The 19,085-nt window shown below is 31.3% G+C and overlaps 2 protein-coding genes across 2 annotated transcripts in view; one reads left to right on the top strand and one right to left on the bottom strand.

Moving 5' to 3' along the window:
• Positions 1–19,085, top strand: part of LOC126743195 (thrombospondin type-1 domain-containing protein 4-like) — a 141,498-nt gene that overhangs the window by 27,575 nt on the left and 94,838 nt on the right. The window contains exon 2 of the mRNA XM_050450177.1: positions 13,055–13,157. Within this exon, the coding sequence (XP_050306134.1) occupies positions 13,055–13,157 (103 nt within the window). The remainder of the gene's footprint in view (positions 1–13,054; positions 13,158–19,085) is intronic.
• On the bottom strand, positions 1,517–12,993 carry LOC126743198 (gustatory and odorant receptor 22-like). The gene is made up of 6 exons (XM_050450180.1): positions 12,595–12,993; positions 6,756–6,993; positions 6,356–6,701; positions 4,050–4,263; positions 3,853–3,997; positions 1,517–1,716 (listed from the first exon to the last, which is right to left on the bottom strand). The coding sequence occupies exons 1-6, from the start codon at positions 12,828–12,830 to the stop codon at positions 1,591–1,593; spliced, it is 1,305 nt and encodes a 434-aa protein (XP_050306137.1). The 5' UTR covers positions 12,831–12,993; the 3' UTR covers positions 1,517–1,590.

Below are 19,085 nucleotides of genomic sequence, written 5' to 3'. Positions count from 1 at the left end.
CAGAATTTGTCAAAAAGACAAACAATCTACGAAATAATAATAAGAAGTTGAAAATTCCACTGAAATTCGAATAAAATTTTAATAAAAATGTGCTGATCATACATCTCTATTGAGTGATCTAAATATAAATTTTTAAATATGAATATTTTAAATACTATAATGAAATTAATGGATACTTAATTTCATTATACTATTATTACATGTAAGAAAATTGTTCAAGAATTTATTTATTTTAGAGATTTTAAGCATCTTTTAATCTTTACCGTTTTTGATCTATGTTAGTTTTTATCACTTTTTAATCTTTAGTTTTTCGTGCTTCTCAATATTTTTGTATTTTTTTTCTCCTTACAGCCCCTTATGCATTTTGTAGTTTGTACATTTTGTATACTTTTTTTGATACCAGTTTTTTGTATAAAGCCATTATGCTAAATGATGAATGATTTTTTTTGGGACTTTTTAAAGAATTCCCTGGAACTATTATTGAGATAACTGATAAAATTGTTTACTATCCTTGTCAAAAAATCGTCCACAGTATGTTTTCAAATTAAGAAAATATGATCAGAGTGCAAAATAAAATCGATCTACATTTTTGCATTTCATACAAAATTGATTATAAACTTATTACTTACCATTATATACTAATACCTAGAATATTGACTCAACTATTCAACTCATAGCTGTACCTCTAGTGATGGTTGGATAACTAACCCAACTCTCTTCAGTTTTAAATGAATGAGGAATTAGAAAGGAACAGTAAATAAATTATCTTTATTTTTTTTTGTAATCGAAGGATGAACTTATTACTCAGAATGATTCGATTATTAGGGAATTGAGATCGAGGGTTTCTCTGCCGTGCTCTTTCCCCTCGTGAATTCCAGGCTGAGTACGACATATTTTTCTACATAAATAAACTAAGTAGGTGTATTATCAAGACTGCATTGACTTTAATACCATCTTAATAATTTTCCTAATTTTGTCTTGTCAAGCGCATCCGAGGTAAGTAAAAGAGAGAGTGATTCTGTTACAAAACACAACGTAGGGAGGGTTTCTTATTTATTTATTTTTTCTCGCTCGATCTTTTCTTATTTATTAAAAAAAAACTTATCTCATTCATTCTTTATGGACAAACCCGGGTTTGTTATACTACAGATTTTTAGATTTTATAGATCCTTTTTAATGAAAAAAAAAGATCTTTCGTCATGTAATTGAGATGTGTTTAATTAATTAAAAACGTAGATCTTATTTAAAATTAATTAAGGTTCATCACGATATTTATTTTGAAACTTATTAACATTTCCTTACACTAGTAATGGTTATATATAAGAAAAACTATCGTTAAATTTCCAGGCCCAATATTAGATATCATAACATCCCAGTTGATTTACATCGTTCAGGAGCAAGTCAAATAGAGTATATAAAACCTCCTAAATCACCGATATAAATAAAAATCCCAGACAAAGGAGTCTGCATCTAGTAAAAACAACATCGAGGGGCAATAAATAAAAACCAAAAAAAAAATGCCAGAAAGAAGTCCATTACGTGCCACTTGATTTATTCGCTTTTGTGCGTTATAATAGACCCGAAACGTACTTAATCAGTTATAGTGGAATTAGTCATTGAAGCATTCGCTTTCCGAGCCGCTATGGCCGCATTTCGCATTAAGCTTAAGCGGAATTGCATGAGCATTACCAAGTAGGTGGCCGCCGAGGTAATCGTCTGAAAAATAAATAAGAAAAGCTGTTTATTTTGAGGTTTTTGTATAATAAGTAATTGACAGAAATAGGATTTAATAGATATGAAAGAATTAGCAGTTAGAGAATTTTATTACCAATCCAGTACTGAAATTCCCATGTCTGTATCTATAACCGTTCTTAAGATATTCGAGTGCACAGTTGGCAGTTTTTTACACGCCCTGTATATTTATGCTAAAAACTCTAATAACTTAAAAACTACTTAAAATAAAGGTATGGTGTATGGGTTTGTTGAAATCAGGAGAATATTTTCTATCTTCCTACATAGTCAAAACAGATGGATCCCTTAATTTTTTTTTTAAGATAACTGATATGACCTAATTGGGAAATAGGATTTTTTGTTAACATTTCAGTATTAAAATTGCCATGTGTCTCTCTGCCACCATTTTTAAAATATTCGCGTGCACCGTTGGCAGTTTTTTACACACCCTGTATACTAACCAACAAAAACCCTTTTAAATTAAAGGCTTCTAAAAACGGACATATTGTGCTTGAACTCATTATAATCAGAAAAATTTCAACTATCTTTTAAACTAGTGAACACCAATGAGTCAAGTCATTTTTTTTCAAGAAATAATGGTTGATGTGACACTATTGACAAATAACAAATTTTCTTGCAATTTCAGTGCTGAAACTCCCATGTCTCTATCTGCAACCGTTCTCAAGATATTCGCATGCACAGTTGGCAGTTTTTACACGCCCTGTATATTTATACTAAAAACTCTAATAACTTAAAAACTACTTAAAATAAAGGTATGGTGTATGGGTTTGTTGAAATCAGGAGAACATTTTCTATCTTCCTACATAGTTAAAACAGATGAATCGGTTAATTTTTTTTTAAAGATTACCGATATGACCTAATTGGGAAATAGGATTTTTTGTTTACATTTCGGTATCAAAATTGCCATGTGTCTCTCTGCCACCATTTTTAAAATATTCGTGTGCACAGTTGGCAGTTTTTTACACACCCTGTATACTAACCAACAAAAACCCTTTTAAATTAAAGGCTTCTAAAAACGGACATATTGTGCTTGGACTTATTATAATCAGAAAAATTTCAACTATCTTTTAAACTAGTAAACACCAGTGAGTCAATTAATTTTTTTTTCAAGAAATAAATGTCGATGTGACTCTATTGGCGAATATAACAAACTTTCTTGCAATTTTAGTGCTAAAATTTTCATTGCTCTATCTGCAACCGTTCTTAAGATATTCGAGTGCACAGTTGACAGTTTTTTACACACCCTGTATAATACACAGAAAAAACCTTTTAAAGTTAAAAACTACTAAAAATAGACATATGGTGCCTAGATTTAATACAGAAAAATTTCAAGAAGCTTTTTAAATAGTAAACACCGATGGGTCAAGTGATTTATTTTTAGATAAATTTCGATATAATCCAATTGGGAAATGCGAAATTTTTTTACGATTTCAGTGCTGAAATTCCCATGTCTCTATCTGCAACCGTTCTCAAGATATTCGCATGCACAGTTGGCAGTTTTTTACACGCCCTGTATATTTATGCTACAAACTCTAATAACTTAAAAACTACTTAAAATAAAGGTATGGTGTATGGGTTTGTTGAAATCTGGAGAATATTTTCTATCTTCCTACATAGTTAAAACAGATGAATCGGTTAAATTTTTTTTTAAGATTACCGATATGACCTAATTGGGAAATAGGAATTTTTGTTAACATTTCAGTATTAAAATTGCCATGTGTCTCTCTGCCACCATTTTTAAAATACTCGTGTGCACAGTTGGCAGTTTTTTACACACCCTGTATACTAACCCATTGAAGCCCAATAACATAAAAACTATTGAAAATAATTATACCTAAAAACGATTCGATATGTAAGAATAAATAAGTGCAATATATTAACCTACTATTGCCCAGGCAGGTATGCAAATTAAAATAGTTATGAATGAAAGGCCTGATAAGTGAACTAGTTAGTCTAAGGCCCACGTGAAGCCTACTTGCTTTTTTTGTAGGAGCGGCTATGAATTTATTATCTTAAGGACGTAATAGGGATCACCCTGTACAACAAATATTAACAGTAAATCAATCTTCCTTATACAGGGGGCCAGTAATAAATACTTACAGAAGAAATCAATTTCCGATTAATGTTAGCGTATCCGTTCAAGTTCATTATAGGTGGGTTCTTATCGATGGCGGTCAAAAACATGTGCACCTCCTGTACGGTACGTTGATCCACCGCTGCCAAATTTACGTTCAACAGTCGTTCCCTAAAACACACCCTCGTTACGACCCAAAAAACTTCCGGGGAAAAAAGTTCACCTGAATTCCGGACCCATTTTCCTCGAGGCCGCATGCGCCTCATTGCAAATGATAAACAACAAAGTGAAACAGTAGAAGGCGATGACAAACAAACCGGCCTCCTTAAATGACAGCCCGTGATCGAGTATTTCGGTTAAACACCCGTAAGTCGCTACTATGGTCGTGAGCAGTACCAGTAGGCAGTACAGGGCGTACATGCCACTGTACGCTTTACCTGAAACCCCATAAATAAGTCATAACGTGACATAAATCGTGATTTGCATATACGTGCGAGGTTTTTCCGATTCGCACGATACCACCCACCCACCGGAGGACGATCGGGATTACGCTCGCAATGATATTTCTGTTTAAACTTACGGGTCCAGTACTGGTATTGCAATGTTGCTATCTGAAGCCGTTTTTGAGATATTTAGGTTTAATGATGTGGCAACTTTTTTTAGGATCACCCTGTATATTAGTGTATTTCATCATTTTTCAGTACCGCTATTTCCATGTCTCTATCTGCAACGGTTTACGAGATATTTGAATTTAAGGTTGGTACTTTAGTTTACACACCCTGTATATAAATATATAACACCCCGAAATATTGTAGACTATTATAAATTAATATGTAGTTTTTATTTGATGTAATGACAAAAATATCCCCTATTTTGATGATTAATTAAAACTGTTAATTTATTAAATTTTTGTTTTAAATATCGGTATGGTGAAATTGGTGAATGGCAAATTTTATTACAATTCTATTACTGCAATTTCCATGTCTCTATCTGCCACCGTTCTCAAGATATTCGCATTTAAAGTTGGCTGTTTCTTTACACACCCTGTATATTAACCCAAACCAATCTCGATTACTCAGAAACTAATAAAGATAAATATATTGTGTTTGGGTTCGTTATAATCAGAAACGCAATCTCTACCTTCTCAGACAGTCATAACCAATAAATTTATGTAAAATATTTTTTTTTTTTAAAAACAGCATTATGAGGAAATTTGTTAATGAGAAATTTTATCTCCATTTCACTACTACAATTCACGTCTCTCTATCTACAACCGTTTTCAAGATACTTGCATTTATATTTGGCTGTTCCTTTACACACCCTGTATATTAACCCAAACAAATCTCGATTACTCAGAAAGTAATAAAGATAAATATATTGTGTTTGGGTTCGTTATAATCAGAAACGCAATCTCTACCCTCCCAGACAGTCAAAACCAATAAATTCATGAAACAATTTTTTTTTAGAAAAAAACAGCAATATGAGGAAATTTGTTAATGAGAAATTTTATCTCCATTTCACTACTACAATTCACGTCTCTCTATCTACAACCGTTTTCAAGATACTTGCATTTATATTTGGCTGTTCCTTTACACACCCTGTATATTAACCCAAACAAATCTCGATTACTCAGAAAGTAATAAAGATAAATATATTGTGTTTGGGTTCGTTATAATCAGAAACGCAATCTCTACGCTCTCAGACAGTCAAAACCAATAAATTCATGTATTTTTTTTTTAAACAGCAATATGAGGAAATTTGTTAATGAGAAATTTTATTTCCATTTCACTACTACAATTCTCATCTCTCTATCTACAACCGTTTTTAAGATACTTGCATTTAAATTTGGCTGTTTCTTTACACACCCTGTATATTAACCCAAACAAATCTCGATTACTCAGAAACTAATAAAGATAAGTATATTGTATTTGGGTTCGTTATAATCAGAAACGCAATCTCTACCCTCTCAGACAGTCAAAACCAATAAATTCATGAAAAAAAATTTTTTTTAGAAAAAACAGCAATATGAGGAAATTTGTTAATGAGAAATTTTATTTTCATTTCACTACTACAATTCCCATCTCTCTATCTACAACCGTTTTTAAGATACTTGCATTTAAATTTGGCCGTTTCTTTACACACCCTGTATATTAACCCAAACAAATCTCGATTACTCAGAAGCTAATAAAGATAAATATATTGTGTTTGGGTTCGTTATAATCAGAAACGCAATCTCTACCCTCTCAGACAGTGAAAACCAATAAATTCATGAAAAATTTTTTTTTTTGAAAAAAACAGAAATATAAGGTAATTTGTTAATGAGAAATTTTATTTCCATTTCACTACTACAATTCCCATCTCTCTATCTACAACCGTTTTTAAGATACTTGCATTTAAATTTGGATGTTCCTTTACACACCCTGTATATTAACACCATTAAACCCCGATAACTCGAAAACTACTTAAGATAAACATATAGTGTTTGGGTTCATTGAAATCAGAAAAACGCACTCTATCCAACCGCCTTACCCAATTGCTGCATCATATGAGATAGATCGATCCACATTTCTCGATAATCAGCCAATTTTTTAGCGGAATCCTTAGTTTGCAAGGCGGTATGCAGGTTTTCCGCCAACCATCCGGCCACACGTCCCTTGGCGGTACAATTGATAAACCACAAGCTGCACAAGCAGTTGAGCATTGCCAAAATGTGATAATAACCAAACGTGTGCCATAAGAGCATGTCCGGCTGCAAGTAGTACTGGGCCAGCATTATCGCTATACCGATGGTCCACGAGAAGATGCATAGGGAGTAAGTGATCAGGCCCAAATTGTGAAATACGATCGGGGTGCCAGTTTTCTTGAAGTATTTGTACTAAAATAAAATTGAACAAAATATTGAATGAGTGCGACGCGAAGACTGACTTACTTGGAATTTCGTCCACATATTCTTAAACTTGGCAACCTCGCAGCCATTGGTCCAAGCCCCGATGGGTAACAGGAAGTGCGGTATTAATATACTTAAGAAGATCACCCCGTAGATGTACTCGTCAAAGCGTTTTCCGGGTTTTAAAATTAAGACTAGGCGCTCCTTGAAAACGATACTGACGAACACGGTCTCCAGGCCGAAGATGAAGTAGGCCCAGCAGGTGGTCGCCGAGAACCATCTGCAAAAAAATCGTCTTTTTTTAAAGATTTAATTAACGTTTGTTTTGTCTCGATAGCTCTAATGGTTCTTGAGATATTCGTGTTTGAAGGGAAGAAGTTTTTAGGCCCTTCTGTAAAAAAAAGCTGTCATAACTCCCGAACTAATTGAGATAAGCATGTGGTGTCAGGACTCATTTTATTCAGGAAAATTTAAGAGTGCAACGAGGTTGAATTAAGGAAGTCAGTGATAAACTGTCTACCACTGCAGAATAGTGGATAAAAGGTATATAGGAAACAAGATCGTGGTTTACAAGAAAGTGAACTAGTAAAGCAGAAGATTATGATAAGACGTTCCTAAGCTATTACTTGGATATGGTAGAGTATCCAAGTAATTGAAGATTTGTATAATGATAGCTTTGATGAAGAACGTAGTTTACATCGCAGTGTTATAGCTGAGTATTATAATCGAGATCAATTAAGTGATCGTAACAGTTCCTATTTTTCAAAAATCCTCTATAACTCTTTTAATTTTCGGTTTAGGGCTAAATGTTATTCTTCATGATTAGTTCTATTTTTAATTAAGATTCCAATAGTAATAATTTTTTTTTAATATTCTTAATAGCTTTTAAGAAAATAAGGAAAAACTGCTAAGAGGTTTTTCCCAATTTTCTGAAAAACCATTCAACTTAAAAATTATTTTTCTGTTGCATCTAATGCGCATTAATATTCCAAACAACTTTTGTTCTAACAACTTTTTTTTCCATTCAATAGTTTTCCAGAAAAAAAATAAAAACCAGAATTATGAACATTTTCCCATGCCGTACCCTTACGATTTTTTGCTTGGTCTTTTTTTGGAAAAATTGGGTATATCTTCTTTCTGGTACGTTTTTCAAGAAAGTTTTATAAGACTTTTTTAAAGCATTTTGTGCAATTTATTAATTTCCAAAAAAAAATCAATTTTTTGAAAAAAAAAATTTTTCGGATTTCACCCCAAAAATTCATATAATTTTTCTAAAACCGTCCATAACTCTTTTATTTTTCGATTTACGACTAAATGCTATTTGTCATGATTTGTTCCATTTTTAATAAGGATTCTAATACTGAAATAAAATTTTCTATATTTCTAAAAGTTTTGGAGAAAATGAGGAAAAACTGCTAAGAGGTTTTTCCCAATTTTCTGAAAAACTGTCAAACTTAAAAATTATTTTTCTATTGCATCTGATGCGCATTGATATTCCAAACAACTTTTGTTGAAACAATTTTTTGCCCTATCCAATAGTTTTCCAGAAAAAAAATAAAAACCAGAATTATGAACATTTTTCCATGCCGTACGTACCCTTACGATTTTTTGCTTGGTCTTTTTTTGGAAAAATTGGGTATATCTTCTTTCTGGTACGTTTTTCAAGAAAGTTTTATAAGACTTTTTTAAAGCATTTTGTGCAATTTATTAATTTCCAAAAAAAAATCAATTTTTTGAAAAAAATTTTTTTTCGGATTTCACCCCAAAAATTCATATAATTTTTCTAAAACCGTCCATAACTCTTTTATTTTTCGATTTACGACTAAATGCTATTGGTCATGATTTGTTCCATTTTTAATAAGGATTCTAATACTGAAATAAAATTTTCTATATTTCTAAAAGTTTTTGAGAAAATGAGGAAAAACTGCTAAGAGGTTTTTCCCAATTTTCTGAAAAACTGTCAAACTTAAAAATTATTTTTCTATTGCATCTGATGCGCATTGATATTCCAAACAACTTTTGTTTTAACAATTTTTGCCTCATCCAATAGTTTTCCAGAAAAAAAATGAAAACCAGAATTATGAACGTTTTCCCATGCGTACCTTTACAATTTTTTTTAGGGTGTTTTTTTTTGGAAAAATTGGGTATAACTTCTTTCTGGTATATTTTTCAAAAAAGTTTTATAAGACTTTTTTAAAGCATTTTGGGCAATTTATTAATTTCCAAAAAAAAATTAATTTAAGAAAAAATTTTTTTTTTCGAATTTTACCCCAAAAATTTATCTAATTTTTCTAAAACCATCCATAACTCTTTTATTTCTCGAATTGCGGCTAAACATTGTTCCTTATGATTTGTTTCATTTTTAATAAGGATTCCAATACTCAAATAACATTTTCTATATTCCCAAAAGTTTTTGAGAAAATGAGGAAAAACTGCTAAGAGGTTTTTTCCAATTTTCTGAAAAACCATTCAACTTAAAAATTATTTTTATATTGCATCTAATGCGCATTAATCTTCCAAACAACTTTTGTTTAAACAATTTTTTTCCTCATCCAATAGTTTTCCAGAAAAAAATTAAAACCAGAATTATGAACGTTTTCCCATGCGTACCCTTACGATTTTTTTAGGGTCTTTTTTTGGGAAAATTGGGTATAACTTTTTTCTGAAACATTTTTCAAGAAAGTTTTATAAGACTTTTTTAAAGCTTTTTGGGCAATTTATTAGTTTCCAAAAAAAAAATCAATTTTTTGAAAAAAAAATTTTTCGAATTTCACTCCAAAAATTCATCTAATTTTTCTAAAACCGTCCATAACTCTTTTATTTTTCGATTTACGGCTAAATATTATTCTTCATGATTTGTTCCATTTTTAATAAGGATTCCAATACTGAAATAAAATTTTCTATATTCCCAAAATTTTTTGAGAAAATGAGGAAAAACTGCTAAGAGGTTTTTCCCAATTTTCTGAAAATCTGTTGGACATAAAAATTATTTTTTTATTGCATCTGATGCGCATTGATATTCCAAACAACTTTTGTTGAAAAAATTTTTTGCCCTATCCAATAGTTTTCCAGAAAAAAAATAAAAACCAGAATTATGAACATTTTTCCATGCCGTACGTACCCTTACGATTTTTTGCGGTTGTTTTTTTGGGAAAATTGAGTATAACTTTCATTTGATACATTTTTCAAAAAAGTTTTACAAGACTTTTCTAAAGCTTTTTGAGCAATTTATTAATTTCAAAAAAAAAAATTAAATTTAAAAAAAAATTTTTTTTCGAATTTTATTCCAAAAATTCATCTAATTTTTCTAAAACCGTCCATAACTCTTTTATTTTTCGATTTACGGCTAAATATTATTCTTCTTGATTTGTTCCATTTTTAATAAGGATTCCAATACTCAAATAAAATTTTCTATATTCCCAAAAGTTTTTGAGACAATGAAGAAAAACTGCTAAGAGGTTTTTCCCAATTTTCTGAAAAACTGTGAGACTTAAAAATTATTTTTCTATTGCATGTGATGCGCATTGATATTCCAAACAACTTTTGTTTTAACAATATTTTTCCTCATCCAATAGTTTTCCAGAAAAAAAATAAAAACCGAAATTATGAACTTTTTTCCCATGCGTAACCCTTACGATTTTTTGCTTGGTCTTTTTTTGGAAAATTTGGATAAAACTTTTTTCTGATACATTTTTCAAAAAAGTTTTATAAGACTTTTTTAAAGCTTTTTGGGCAATTTATTAATTTCCAAAAAAAAAATTAAATTAAAAAAAAAAAATTTTTTTTTCGAATTTCACCGCAAAAATTTACTTAATTTTTCTAAAACCGGCCACAACTCTTTTATTTTTTGATTTACGGCTAAATATTATTTTCCATGACTTGTTCCTTTTTTATTAAGGATTCCAATACTAAAATAAAATTTTCTATATTCCTAAAATTTTTTGAGAAAATAAGGAAAAACTGCTAAGAGGTTTTTCCCAATTTTCTGGAAAACCGTGAGACTTAAAAATTATTTTTCTATTGCGTCTAATGCGCATTATTATTCCAAACAACTTTTGTTTTAATAATTTTTTTCTCCATCCAATAGTTTTCCAGAAAAAAAATAAAAACCGAAATTATGAACTTTTTCCCCTTACGATTTCCAGTCTTTTTTTGGAAAACTTGAATATAACTTTTTTCCGGTACATTTTTTAAAAAAGTTTTATCAGACTTTTTTAAAGCTTTTTGGGCAATTTATTAATTTCCAAAAAAAAAATTAAATTTTTAGAAAAAAAATTTTTTTTCATATTTTACTCTAAAAATGTATCTAATTTTTCTAAAACCGTCCATAACTCTTTTATTTCTCGAATTGCGGCTAAATATTGTTCTTTATGTTTTGTTCCATTTTTAATAAGGATTCCAATACTGAAATAAAATTTTCTATATTCCCAAAATTTTTTGAGAAAATGAGGAAAAACTGCTAAGAGGTTTTTCCCAATTTTCTGAAAAACTGTGAGACTTAAAAATTATTTTTCTATTGCATGTGATGCGCATTGATATTCCAAACAACTTTTGTTTTAACAATTTTTTTCCTCATCCAATAGTTTTCCAGAAAAAAAATAAAAACCGAAATTATGAACTTTTCTCCCATGCGTAACCCTTACGATTTTTTGCTTGGTCTTTTTTTGGAAAAATTGGGTATAACTTTTTTCTAATACGTTTTTCAAAAAAGTTTTATAAGACTTTTTTAAAGGTTTTCGGACAATTTATTAATTGATTTATTAATTCAAAAAAAAAATAAATTAAAAAAAAAAATCAAAAGTTTTCAAATTTTTCACTAATTAATACATAATTTTTTAAAAAAATCCTCAATAACTTCTTTATTTTAAGGTTTACGTCTTAAAGTTATTTGATATGATTTGTTCTATTTTTAATCAGGATTCCAATACTACAAGAAACTTCTCCATATTCCTAGTAGTTTTAGAGAAAATGAGGAAAACCTGATACAGGTTTTTCTCAAAATGGAATTTCTGCCTCTTCGACCGGGAATTTTGTCCCTGGCATTTTTATCCAAAGAATCGAGGTAGAAATCTTGGAATTTTTATGGAAATTTTCTCCTAGAAATCGAGTGAGTCTGCACACTCACCTTGACGATCACCTCTCAACATTAAAACCTTCAAACCTCAAGGAGCAAAAGGACTATCTACAAGCATTGGCCCTCCTACTAACCAGACCTAACTACTCTTCATCTTCAGAATTTAAATAAAACTACCGACATGTATGAAAAGATTTTTAATTACTTCATTGGACATGGCAACAATTACGGGATCTTATTAATTAATAAAAAAAAATTAAGAACAAGAAAAAAGAACCATCAATAGATATTATTGTGAGTCATCTTCTTATTAAGGTAGATGGAGCTGATAGCGAATCAGAAAGTCGTGAATTGTCTGGAATAAAGAAATTACCCGAGGAGCATTATGTTTGATGATTTGTTAATATTATGTTGTTTTTATTTATTAGATATATAGATATTACATTTGAATTTAGCATTAAAATAAGTTAAGTACTAATAGGGTAAAACATTTTTACCTGGGAAAATACTACGTTATAGGGTAAACCGAAAAAATAGAATGAAAAGGTTTAATAGATTTTTGTAAAAAAAAATGAATTTTACTTACTATAATAGATATTGTAATATTTATTGTAAAATATTACTAAAAGTTACGTAAACTCGTAAATTTTACGGCTGACGTATGGCGAGTATAAACCCAATAAAAACGTGAAAATTTACAATTTTATAAGTTTAAGGTTTTCTGTCCCTGTTGCTCACTGACGTCCTAAATTCCTTAAGACAACTACATGGATTTTAATCAGTAAAACGTCCTCTAATGTCACTCACCTGAACACAGTTTTCCCTTTCATCCTCTCAATAGGCATCACCCCCATAATTTGAAACAGTACCAACAGACTCTTGGTCGTATCGTAAAAATTATCATATTTATCCAGTTTTTCCAGTAACTCGTCATCGGGTTCCTCCTCCGGTCTGTGCGTTGCAGGCGTCACGATCCTAATCGAGTCACTTTTCCTTCTCGCGGCTCCCGCGGAACCCGGTGAAAGAAATTGCGGATTCGACATGACTCGAAACTGAACTAATAATTCCTCATATACGAACGCCTCTGAAGGTGTCAGTCAAACCTTAAGAGATTAATTATTTTCGAAAACTTAATGGTCCTTTAGTGATCAATCATGTTTTACAGTTAGACAGCCGATACCGTGCCACGCCCTCTTTTAATAATTCCTTGATCGGCTTAATTGAGCTGCACAAATTACGTTCTCATATTTTATTTGCTCGGTTTCAGGGCCACCGGCGTTTTGGCTTTTTTGAACGTTTACTGGGCCAAGGAGGGCGCTCCGGTCAATCCGCCCACGAAGGATAAAAGGATCGGGAAGTACCCTTCAAAGGTAAGTTTTAATGTCGTGTTTCAGTTGGTCATGGTTATGGCTATAGAACGTCTCTTATTTGTTATTTTTATGCATCGACAGATGATTGACAGAAAATTAACGGTGAGATGTTGGGTGTTGACGTCCTGGCTGGGGGCGCCACCAGTATAACATCTCACCGCGATGTTTTTGTCACGCACGGTATATTATTTAAATTATTCTGACGTCACTTTTTTTTAATAGGATCAAAATATTAAAAAAACTTACAGGCTTCCAAGAATCCATAGGGAAAAGTACGCGGTCAAATGTTCGGTAGTCGTTTAGTGTTTTTTTTTTAATATCATTATAAATAGTACACGGACAATTTTATTACTACTCTAGTGGTACAATTTCTATGTCTCTATCTGCAGCCGTTTGCAAGATATTCGCATTTAAAATTGCTATCGTTCGTTTACACACCCTGTATATTAACCCAAACAAACCCTGATAACTCAAAAACTACTAAAGATAAACATATAGTGTTTGGGTTCGTTAAAATCAGAAACGCAGTCTCTACATCCTCAGACATTCAAAACCGATAAAATCTCTTAAAAATTATTTCTTTAGAAAAAAAACAGGGATGTGACGAAATCTGTAAATAGGAAATTAAATTACCATTCCAGTACAACAATTCCCATGGCTCTAGCTGCAACCGTTTTCAAGATACTTGCATTTATATTTGGCTGTTCTTTTACACACCCTGTATATTAAACCAAACAAATGACAATAACTCAAAAACTACCAAAGATAAAGATATAGTGTTTAGGTTCGTTTAAATCAGAAACGCATTTTCTACCTCCTCAGACATTCAAAAACAATAAAATCTCTTAAAAATTATTTCTTTAGAAAAAAACAGGGATGTGACGAAATCTGTAAATAAGAAATTAAAATACCATTCCAGTACAACCATTCTTATGGCTCTAGCTGCAACCGTTTTTAAGATATTCGCATTTAAAGTTGGCTGTTCTTTTACACACCCTGTATATTAAATCAAACAAATGACAATAACTCAAAAACTACCAAAGATAAAGATATAGTGTTTAGGTTCGTTTAAATCAGAAAGGCATTTTCTACCTCCTTAAACAGACAAAACCAATAACTAAAAATATGATTTCTTTAGAAAAAACGGGGATATGAGAAAATCTGAAAATGGAACATATTAATACAATTCCAGTACAACAATTCTCATGTCTCTATCTGCAACCGTTTTCAAGATATTCGCAATTAAAGTTGGCTGTTCTTTTACACATCCTGTATATTGACCCACACAAACCCTGATAACTTAAAAACTACTAAAGATAAACATATAGTGTTTGGGTTCGTTAAAATCAGAAACGCAGTCTCTACCTCCTCAGACATTCAAAACCGATAAAATCTCTTAAAAATTATTTCTTTAGAAAAAAACAGGGATGTGACGGATCTGTAAATAAGAAATTAAATTACCATTCCAGTACAACAATTCCCATGGCTCTAGCTGCAACCGTTTTCAAGATATTCGCATTTAAAGTTGGCTGTTCTTTTACACACCCTGTATATTAAAGCAAACAAATGACAATAACTCAAAAACTACCAAAGATAAACATGTAGTGTTTAGGTTCGTTTAAATCAGAAAGGCATTTTCTACCTCCTTAGCCAGACAAAACCAATAACTGGCTCAAAATATTATTCCTTTAGAAAAAACGGGGATATGAGAAAATCTGAAAATAGGATATGTTAATAAAATTCTAGTACAACAATTCCTATGTCTCTATCTGCAACCGTTTTCAAGATATTCGTATTTAAAGTTGGCCGTTCTTTTACACGCCCTGTATATGGACCCAAACAAACCCTGATAACTTAAAAACTGATAAAGAAAAACATATAGTGTTTGGGTTCGTTAAAATTAGAAACGCAGTCTCTACCTCCTCAGACATTCAAAACCGATAAAATCTCTTAAAAATTATTTCTTTAGAAAAAAACAGGGATGTGACGAAATCTGTAAATAAGAAATTAAATTACCATTCCAGTACAACAATTCTTATGGCTCTAGCTGCAATCGTTTTCAAGATATTCGCATTTAAAGTTGGCCGTTCTTTTACACACCCTGTATATTAAATCAAACAAATGACAATAACTCAAAAACTACCAAAGATAAAGATATAGTGTTTAGGTTCGTTTAAATCAGAAACGCATTTTCTACCTCCTTACATAGACAAAACCAATAACTGGCTAAAAATATGATTTCTTTAGAAAAAACGGGGATATGAGAAAATCTGAAAATAGGATATGTTAATAAAATTCTAGTACAACAATTCCCATGTCTCTATCTGCAACCGTTTTCAAGATATTCGCAATTAAAGTTGGCTGTTCTTTTACACACCCTGTATATTAAAACAAACAAATGACAATAACTCAAAAACTCCCAAAGATAAACATATAGTGTTTGGGTTCGTTAAAATCAGAAACGCAGTCTCTACCTCCTCAGACATTCAAAACCGATAAAATCTCTTAAAAATTATTTCTTTAGAAAAAAACAGGGATGTGACGAAGTCTGTAAATAAGAAATTAAATTACCTTTCCAGTACAACAATTCCCATGGCTCTAGCTGCAACCGTTTTCAAGATATTCGCATTTAAAGTTGGCTGTTCTTTTACACACCCTGTATATTAAATCAAACAAATGACAATAACTCAAAAACTACCAAAGATAAAGATATAGTGTTTAGGTTCGTTAAAATCTGAAACGCAGCCTCTACCTCCTCAGACATTCAAAACCGATAAAATGTCTTAAAAATTATTTCTTTCGAAAAAAATAGGGATGTGTAAATGAGAAATTAAATTACCATTCCAGTACAATAATTCCCATGGCTTTAGCTGCAACCGTTTTCAAGATATTCGCATTTAAAGTTGGCTGTTCTTTTACACACCCTGTATATTCACTCAAACTTACCTTAATAACTCAAAAACTACCAAAGATTAACCTATAGTGTTTGGGCTTGTTAAAATCAGAAACGCAATCTCTATCTCCTCAGATAGTCAAATCTAATAAACTCGCTTAAAATATTTTTTATTCAGGAAAAAATAGCGATATGACGAAATCTGTAATTAGGAAATTTTATTCCCTTTTCAGTACTATAACTGTCATGTCTCTAGCTGCAACCATTTTCAAGATATTCGCATTTAAAGTTGGCCGTTCTTTTACACACCCTGTATATTAACCCAAACAAACCTCGATAACTTAAAAACTACTAAAAATAAACATATAGTGCTTAGGCTCGTTGAAATCAGAAAAACCGTCTTTATCATTTTATACAATAAAAGTTGAAACTAACTTAATTTAAAAATAAAAAATAAAAATACGAAAAACTGCTATTTTTCTCCAGGGATGCATATCAAAAAGTAAGCGGTGAGATGTTGGTTTCTAGTTGTGTGCGCCACCACTGTAACATCTCACCGCATAGTTTTCTCCGTTATGAAAACAAAAAGAGTTTTCTTCATCTTTTTAGAGCCACGCCCATTACACAAATTACTTTAGTTTACTTACATGTAAAAACGTGCACAAGGCGTCCCAACGTTAAATTATTCATTCGATATTTAAGATTTATCACGGCCGGTTTTCCATATAAATCGCGCAGGTAACGAGCAATCTGCGTGCCGGCCATTTTTACACGTTCATATTGTGTTTGCTTAATTATTCACGTCATCCGTTTGTTCGTTTATTAATTGTCGTTATTAGTGTCCTCCTCTTTTCGATATTAATCCTCGAGTATTATTATACACGCTTCATTAATGTGGGTGGCTGAAGGAAGAGACCAACAATTTATTTCATCAGCACTGTGACGTCACCGACTTTCAAAATGGCCGACGAGTGACGTACGTCATGGTTGTCAAATTCAAAATGGCGACACCGAGAGTAACCAATTCCTTCCTTTGAATTGTTGGGCATTCATTAAGAATTTATGAGTTTTTGATGTAGTTACGGTTGTTCTGTAAATGTATTGTTACGCCATTATTGCACGTCGCTTGTTCAAAAAATGAGCGTTTTATGGGTTTTTAGTAGCTAATTGGGTTATGGTGACCTTTATATTTAAATAAAGCAATTCATTCATGGGAATTGAGTTTAATGTTTCATGAAATACATACGTGGGTGTGCAATAAACCAATTTCTCTCCTTTTTAATTGTTGCTTGTCAAAGTGTAAAATTTTTGACATTTGTCATGACGGATCAGAGCCCTCTTAATTTTTTTAAGGGACTTTCAATAGAAAACAAATAGCAAATGGTTGGCGTAAATTATCTTCTGGCCCCCACCCTTGGGCTCTTCAATTGTCAAATGTCAAATCATCTTTTGAAGTAGAAATGACAATTTCAAGTTTCATGGGTATCATGAAATAGTTGTCCGTTCCTCTTATTAACTGCTTGTCAAATGTCAAACTACTTCTCGAGAGAGAAAAAACAGTGTCAACTTTCATAGGTGCCATCTTGACATATGTCTTAGTTGTCAAATTCAAAATGGCGATGAACAAAATCAATTCATAGAAATTTAATTTAGTATTTCAGCCTTTAAACAATCTCTCCACTCTTCTTCTATGTTCTGTTTAAATTGCCAAAGGTCAAATTTCTTCTTGATATAAAGGTGGCAGTTTCAATGTCTTTGTCAGTTGTCAAATTAAATGTCACAAAAATCTTGACATCTGTCATACTTGCCAAGTTTAAAAGGAGCGCCATCTTAATATTAAAAATAAAATTGATAGTAAGTGTGATAACTCATTTTAAAAGTATTTACGTTAATAGTGATTAAAACTAAAACACTGCTTGAATGTACGTGTATGTTGACGATCGTGTATGTCAAATATAATGAATCTATTGTGCGGCCGTAGGAAAATAAAAGGAAAAAGCCGCCAAACGATGTTATGATAGATAATACAGTTTATGCAGAACTCGTTAAGAATAATAATAAACAAATGGTGGCTTTTGTTCGTTTCCTATTCATCAATATGCGCTCGGAGTTCCGCATAATGTCATGATGTCACTTTTTAGAATATAAAGGGTGTCCCGATGGCCCGCTAATTCACCCGACTTAGACCCATGTAAGGAACATTTAACCCGCTGCACGTTAGTCAAGTTATTAACATTCACACTGGTTTTTGTTAAAGTTCATTAAACAAGAATTTTTTTTATATTGGAATCTAATAAATTAAATTTATTCTCTAGCATCGCGTTAAGATCGGTAATTAAGATCTTGTGTGCATTTTCGTGATTAGCCTCATTATGCAGATTTCAAAGTTCGGTTGTAACGAATTGTTAATATTCTAGCGATAAGATCTATAGGAAATTTAATGTTTAAACGCTATGATTTATTGCCGTTAAATGTATTTTTTTCATTTTTATTAGTAAGAGTTAAGGACCAGCGAAATATGGCAACACATCTAGCAGACTTTCCCAATATTTTCTTATTTTATTTTTATTGAAGTTACTGTCTAATATCGAGAAAAAAAAGGCAATAACATGTACGCCACTGATTTTTTTTAACTTTAATATTTGTTGTTTGATTAAGAATTTAAAAATACAACTTTTTTGCTTCTTGTATTTTTTCATATCTCACTTATATGACTCCCTCACACGTGAAGGAGTTAATTTTCAAGATCACTTAAAAATCAAAGGTCCAAAAATAACCGTTAAATTGGTAATTTTTAAATGACCTTGGCGAGGTTAAAAAAACGCTTAATAACTTGAATTGTAGAGGTTCATTTTCAAGGTCATTTAAAGATTTTTTTTAACCGTTGATTAACGATATATTTTTTTTTTAAAACTTGACAAAATTTTAAAAAAATTTTGTTTAAAAAATTCGATATTGCAGAGGTATTTTCAAGGTTATTTAAAGGTCAATAGTCCAGGGAAAAACGTTTAAATGTTTAAATGTTTTGTTAACCT

This window comes from Anthonomus grandis, chromosome 12 (genome assembly GCF_022605725.1).
Source record: "Anthonomus grandis grandis chromosome 12, icAntGran1.3, whole genome shotgun sequence".
Classification (NCBI taxonomy): domain Eukaryota; kingdom Metazoa; phylum Arthropoda; class Insecta; order Coleoptera; family Curculionidae; genus Anthonomus; species Anthonomus grandis.
Note: the sequence above shows the minus strand (reverse complement) of the source record. Positions and strands in the feature narration are given on the sequence as shown.

What these genes read in the sequence shown, in the direction of transcription:
- LOC126743198 (XM_050450180.1), bottom strand. Translation starts at nt 12,830, where the DNA reads ATGTCGAATCCGCAATTTCTTTCACCGGGTTCCGCGGGAGCCGCGAGA. An exon ending in TCATATGATGCAGCAATTGG is followed by an intron (nt 4,264 to 6,355) that starts GTAAGGCGGTTG and finishes ATGGGGTTTCAG; the next exon opens with GTAAAGCGTACAGTGGCATG. An exon ending in ATCGGAAATTGATTTCTTCT is followed by an intron (nt 1,717 to 3,852) that starts GTAAGTATTTAT and finishes TTTATTTTTCAG; the next exon opens with ACGATTACCTCGGCGGCCAC.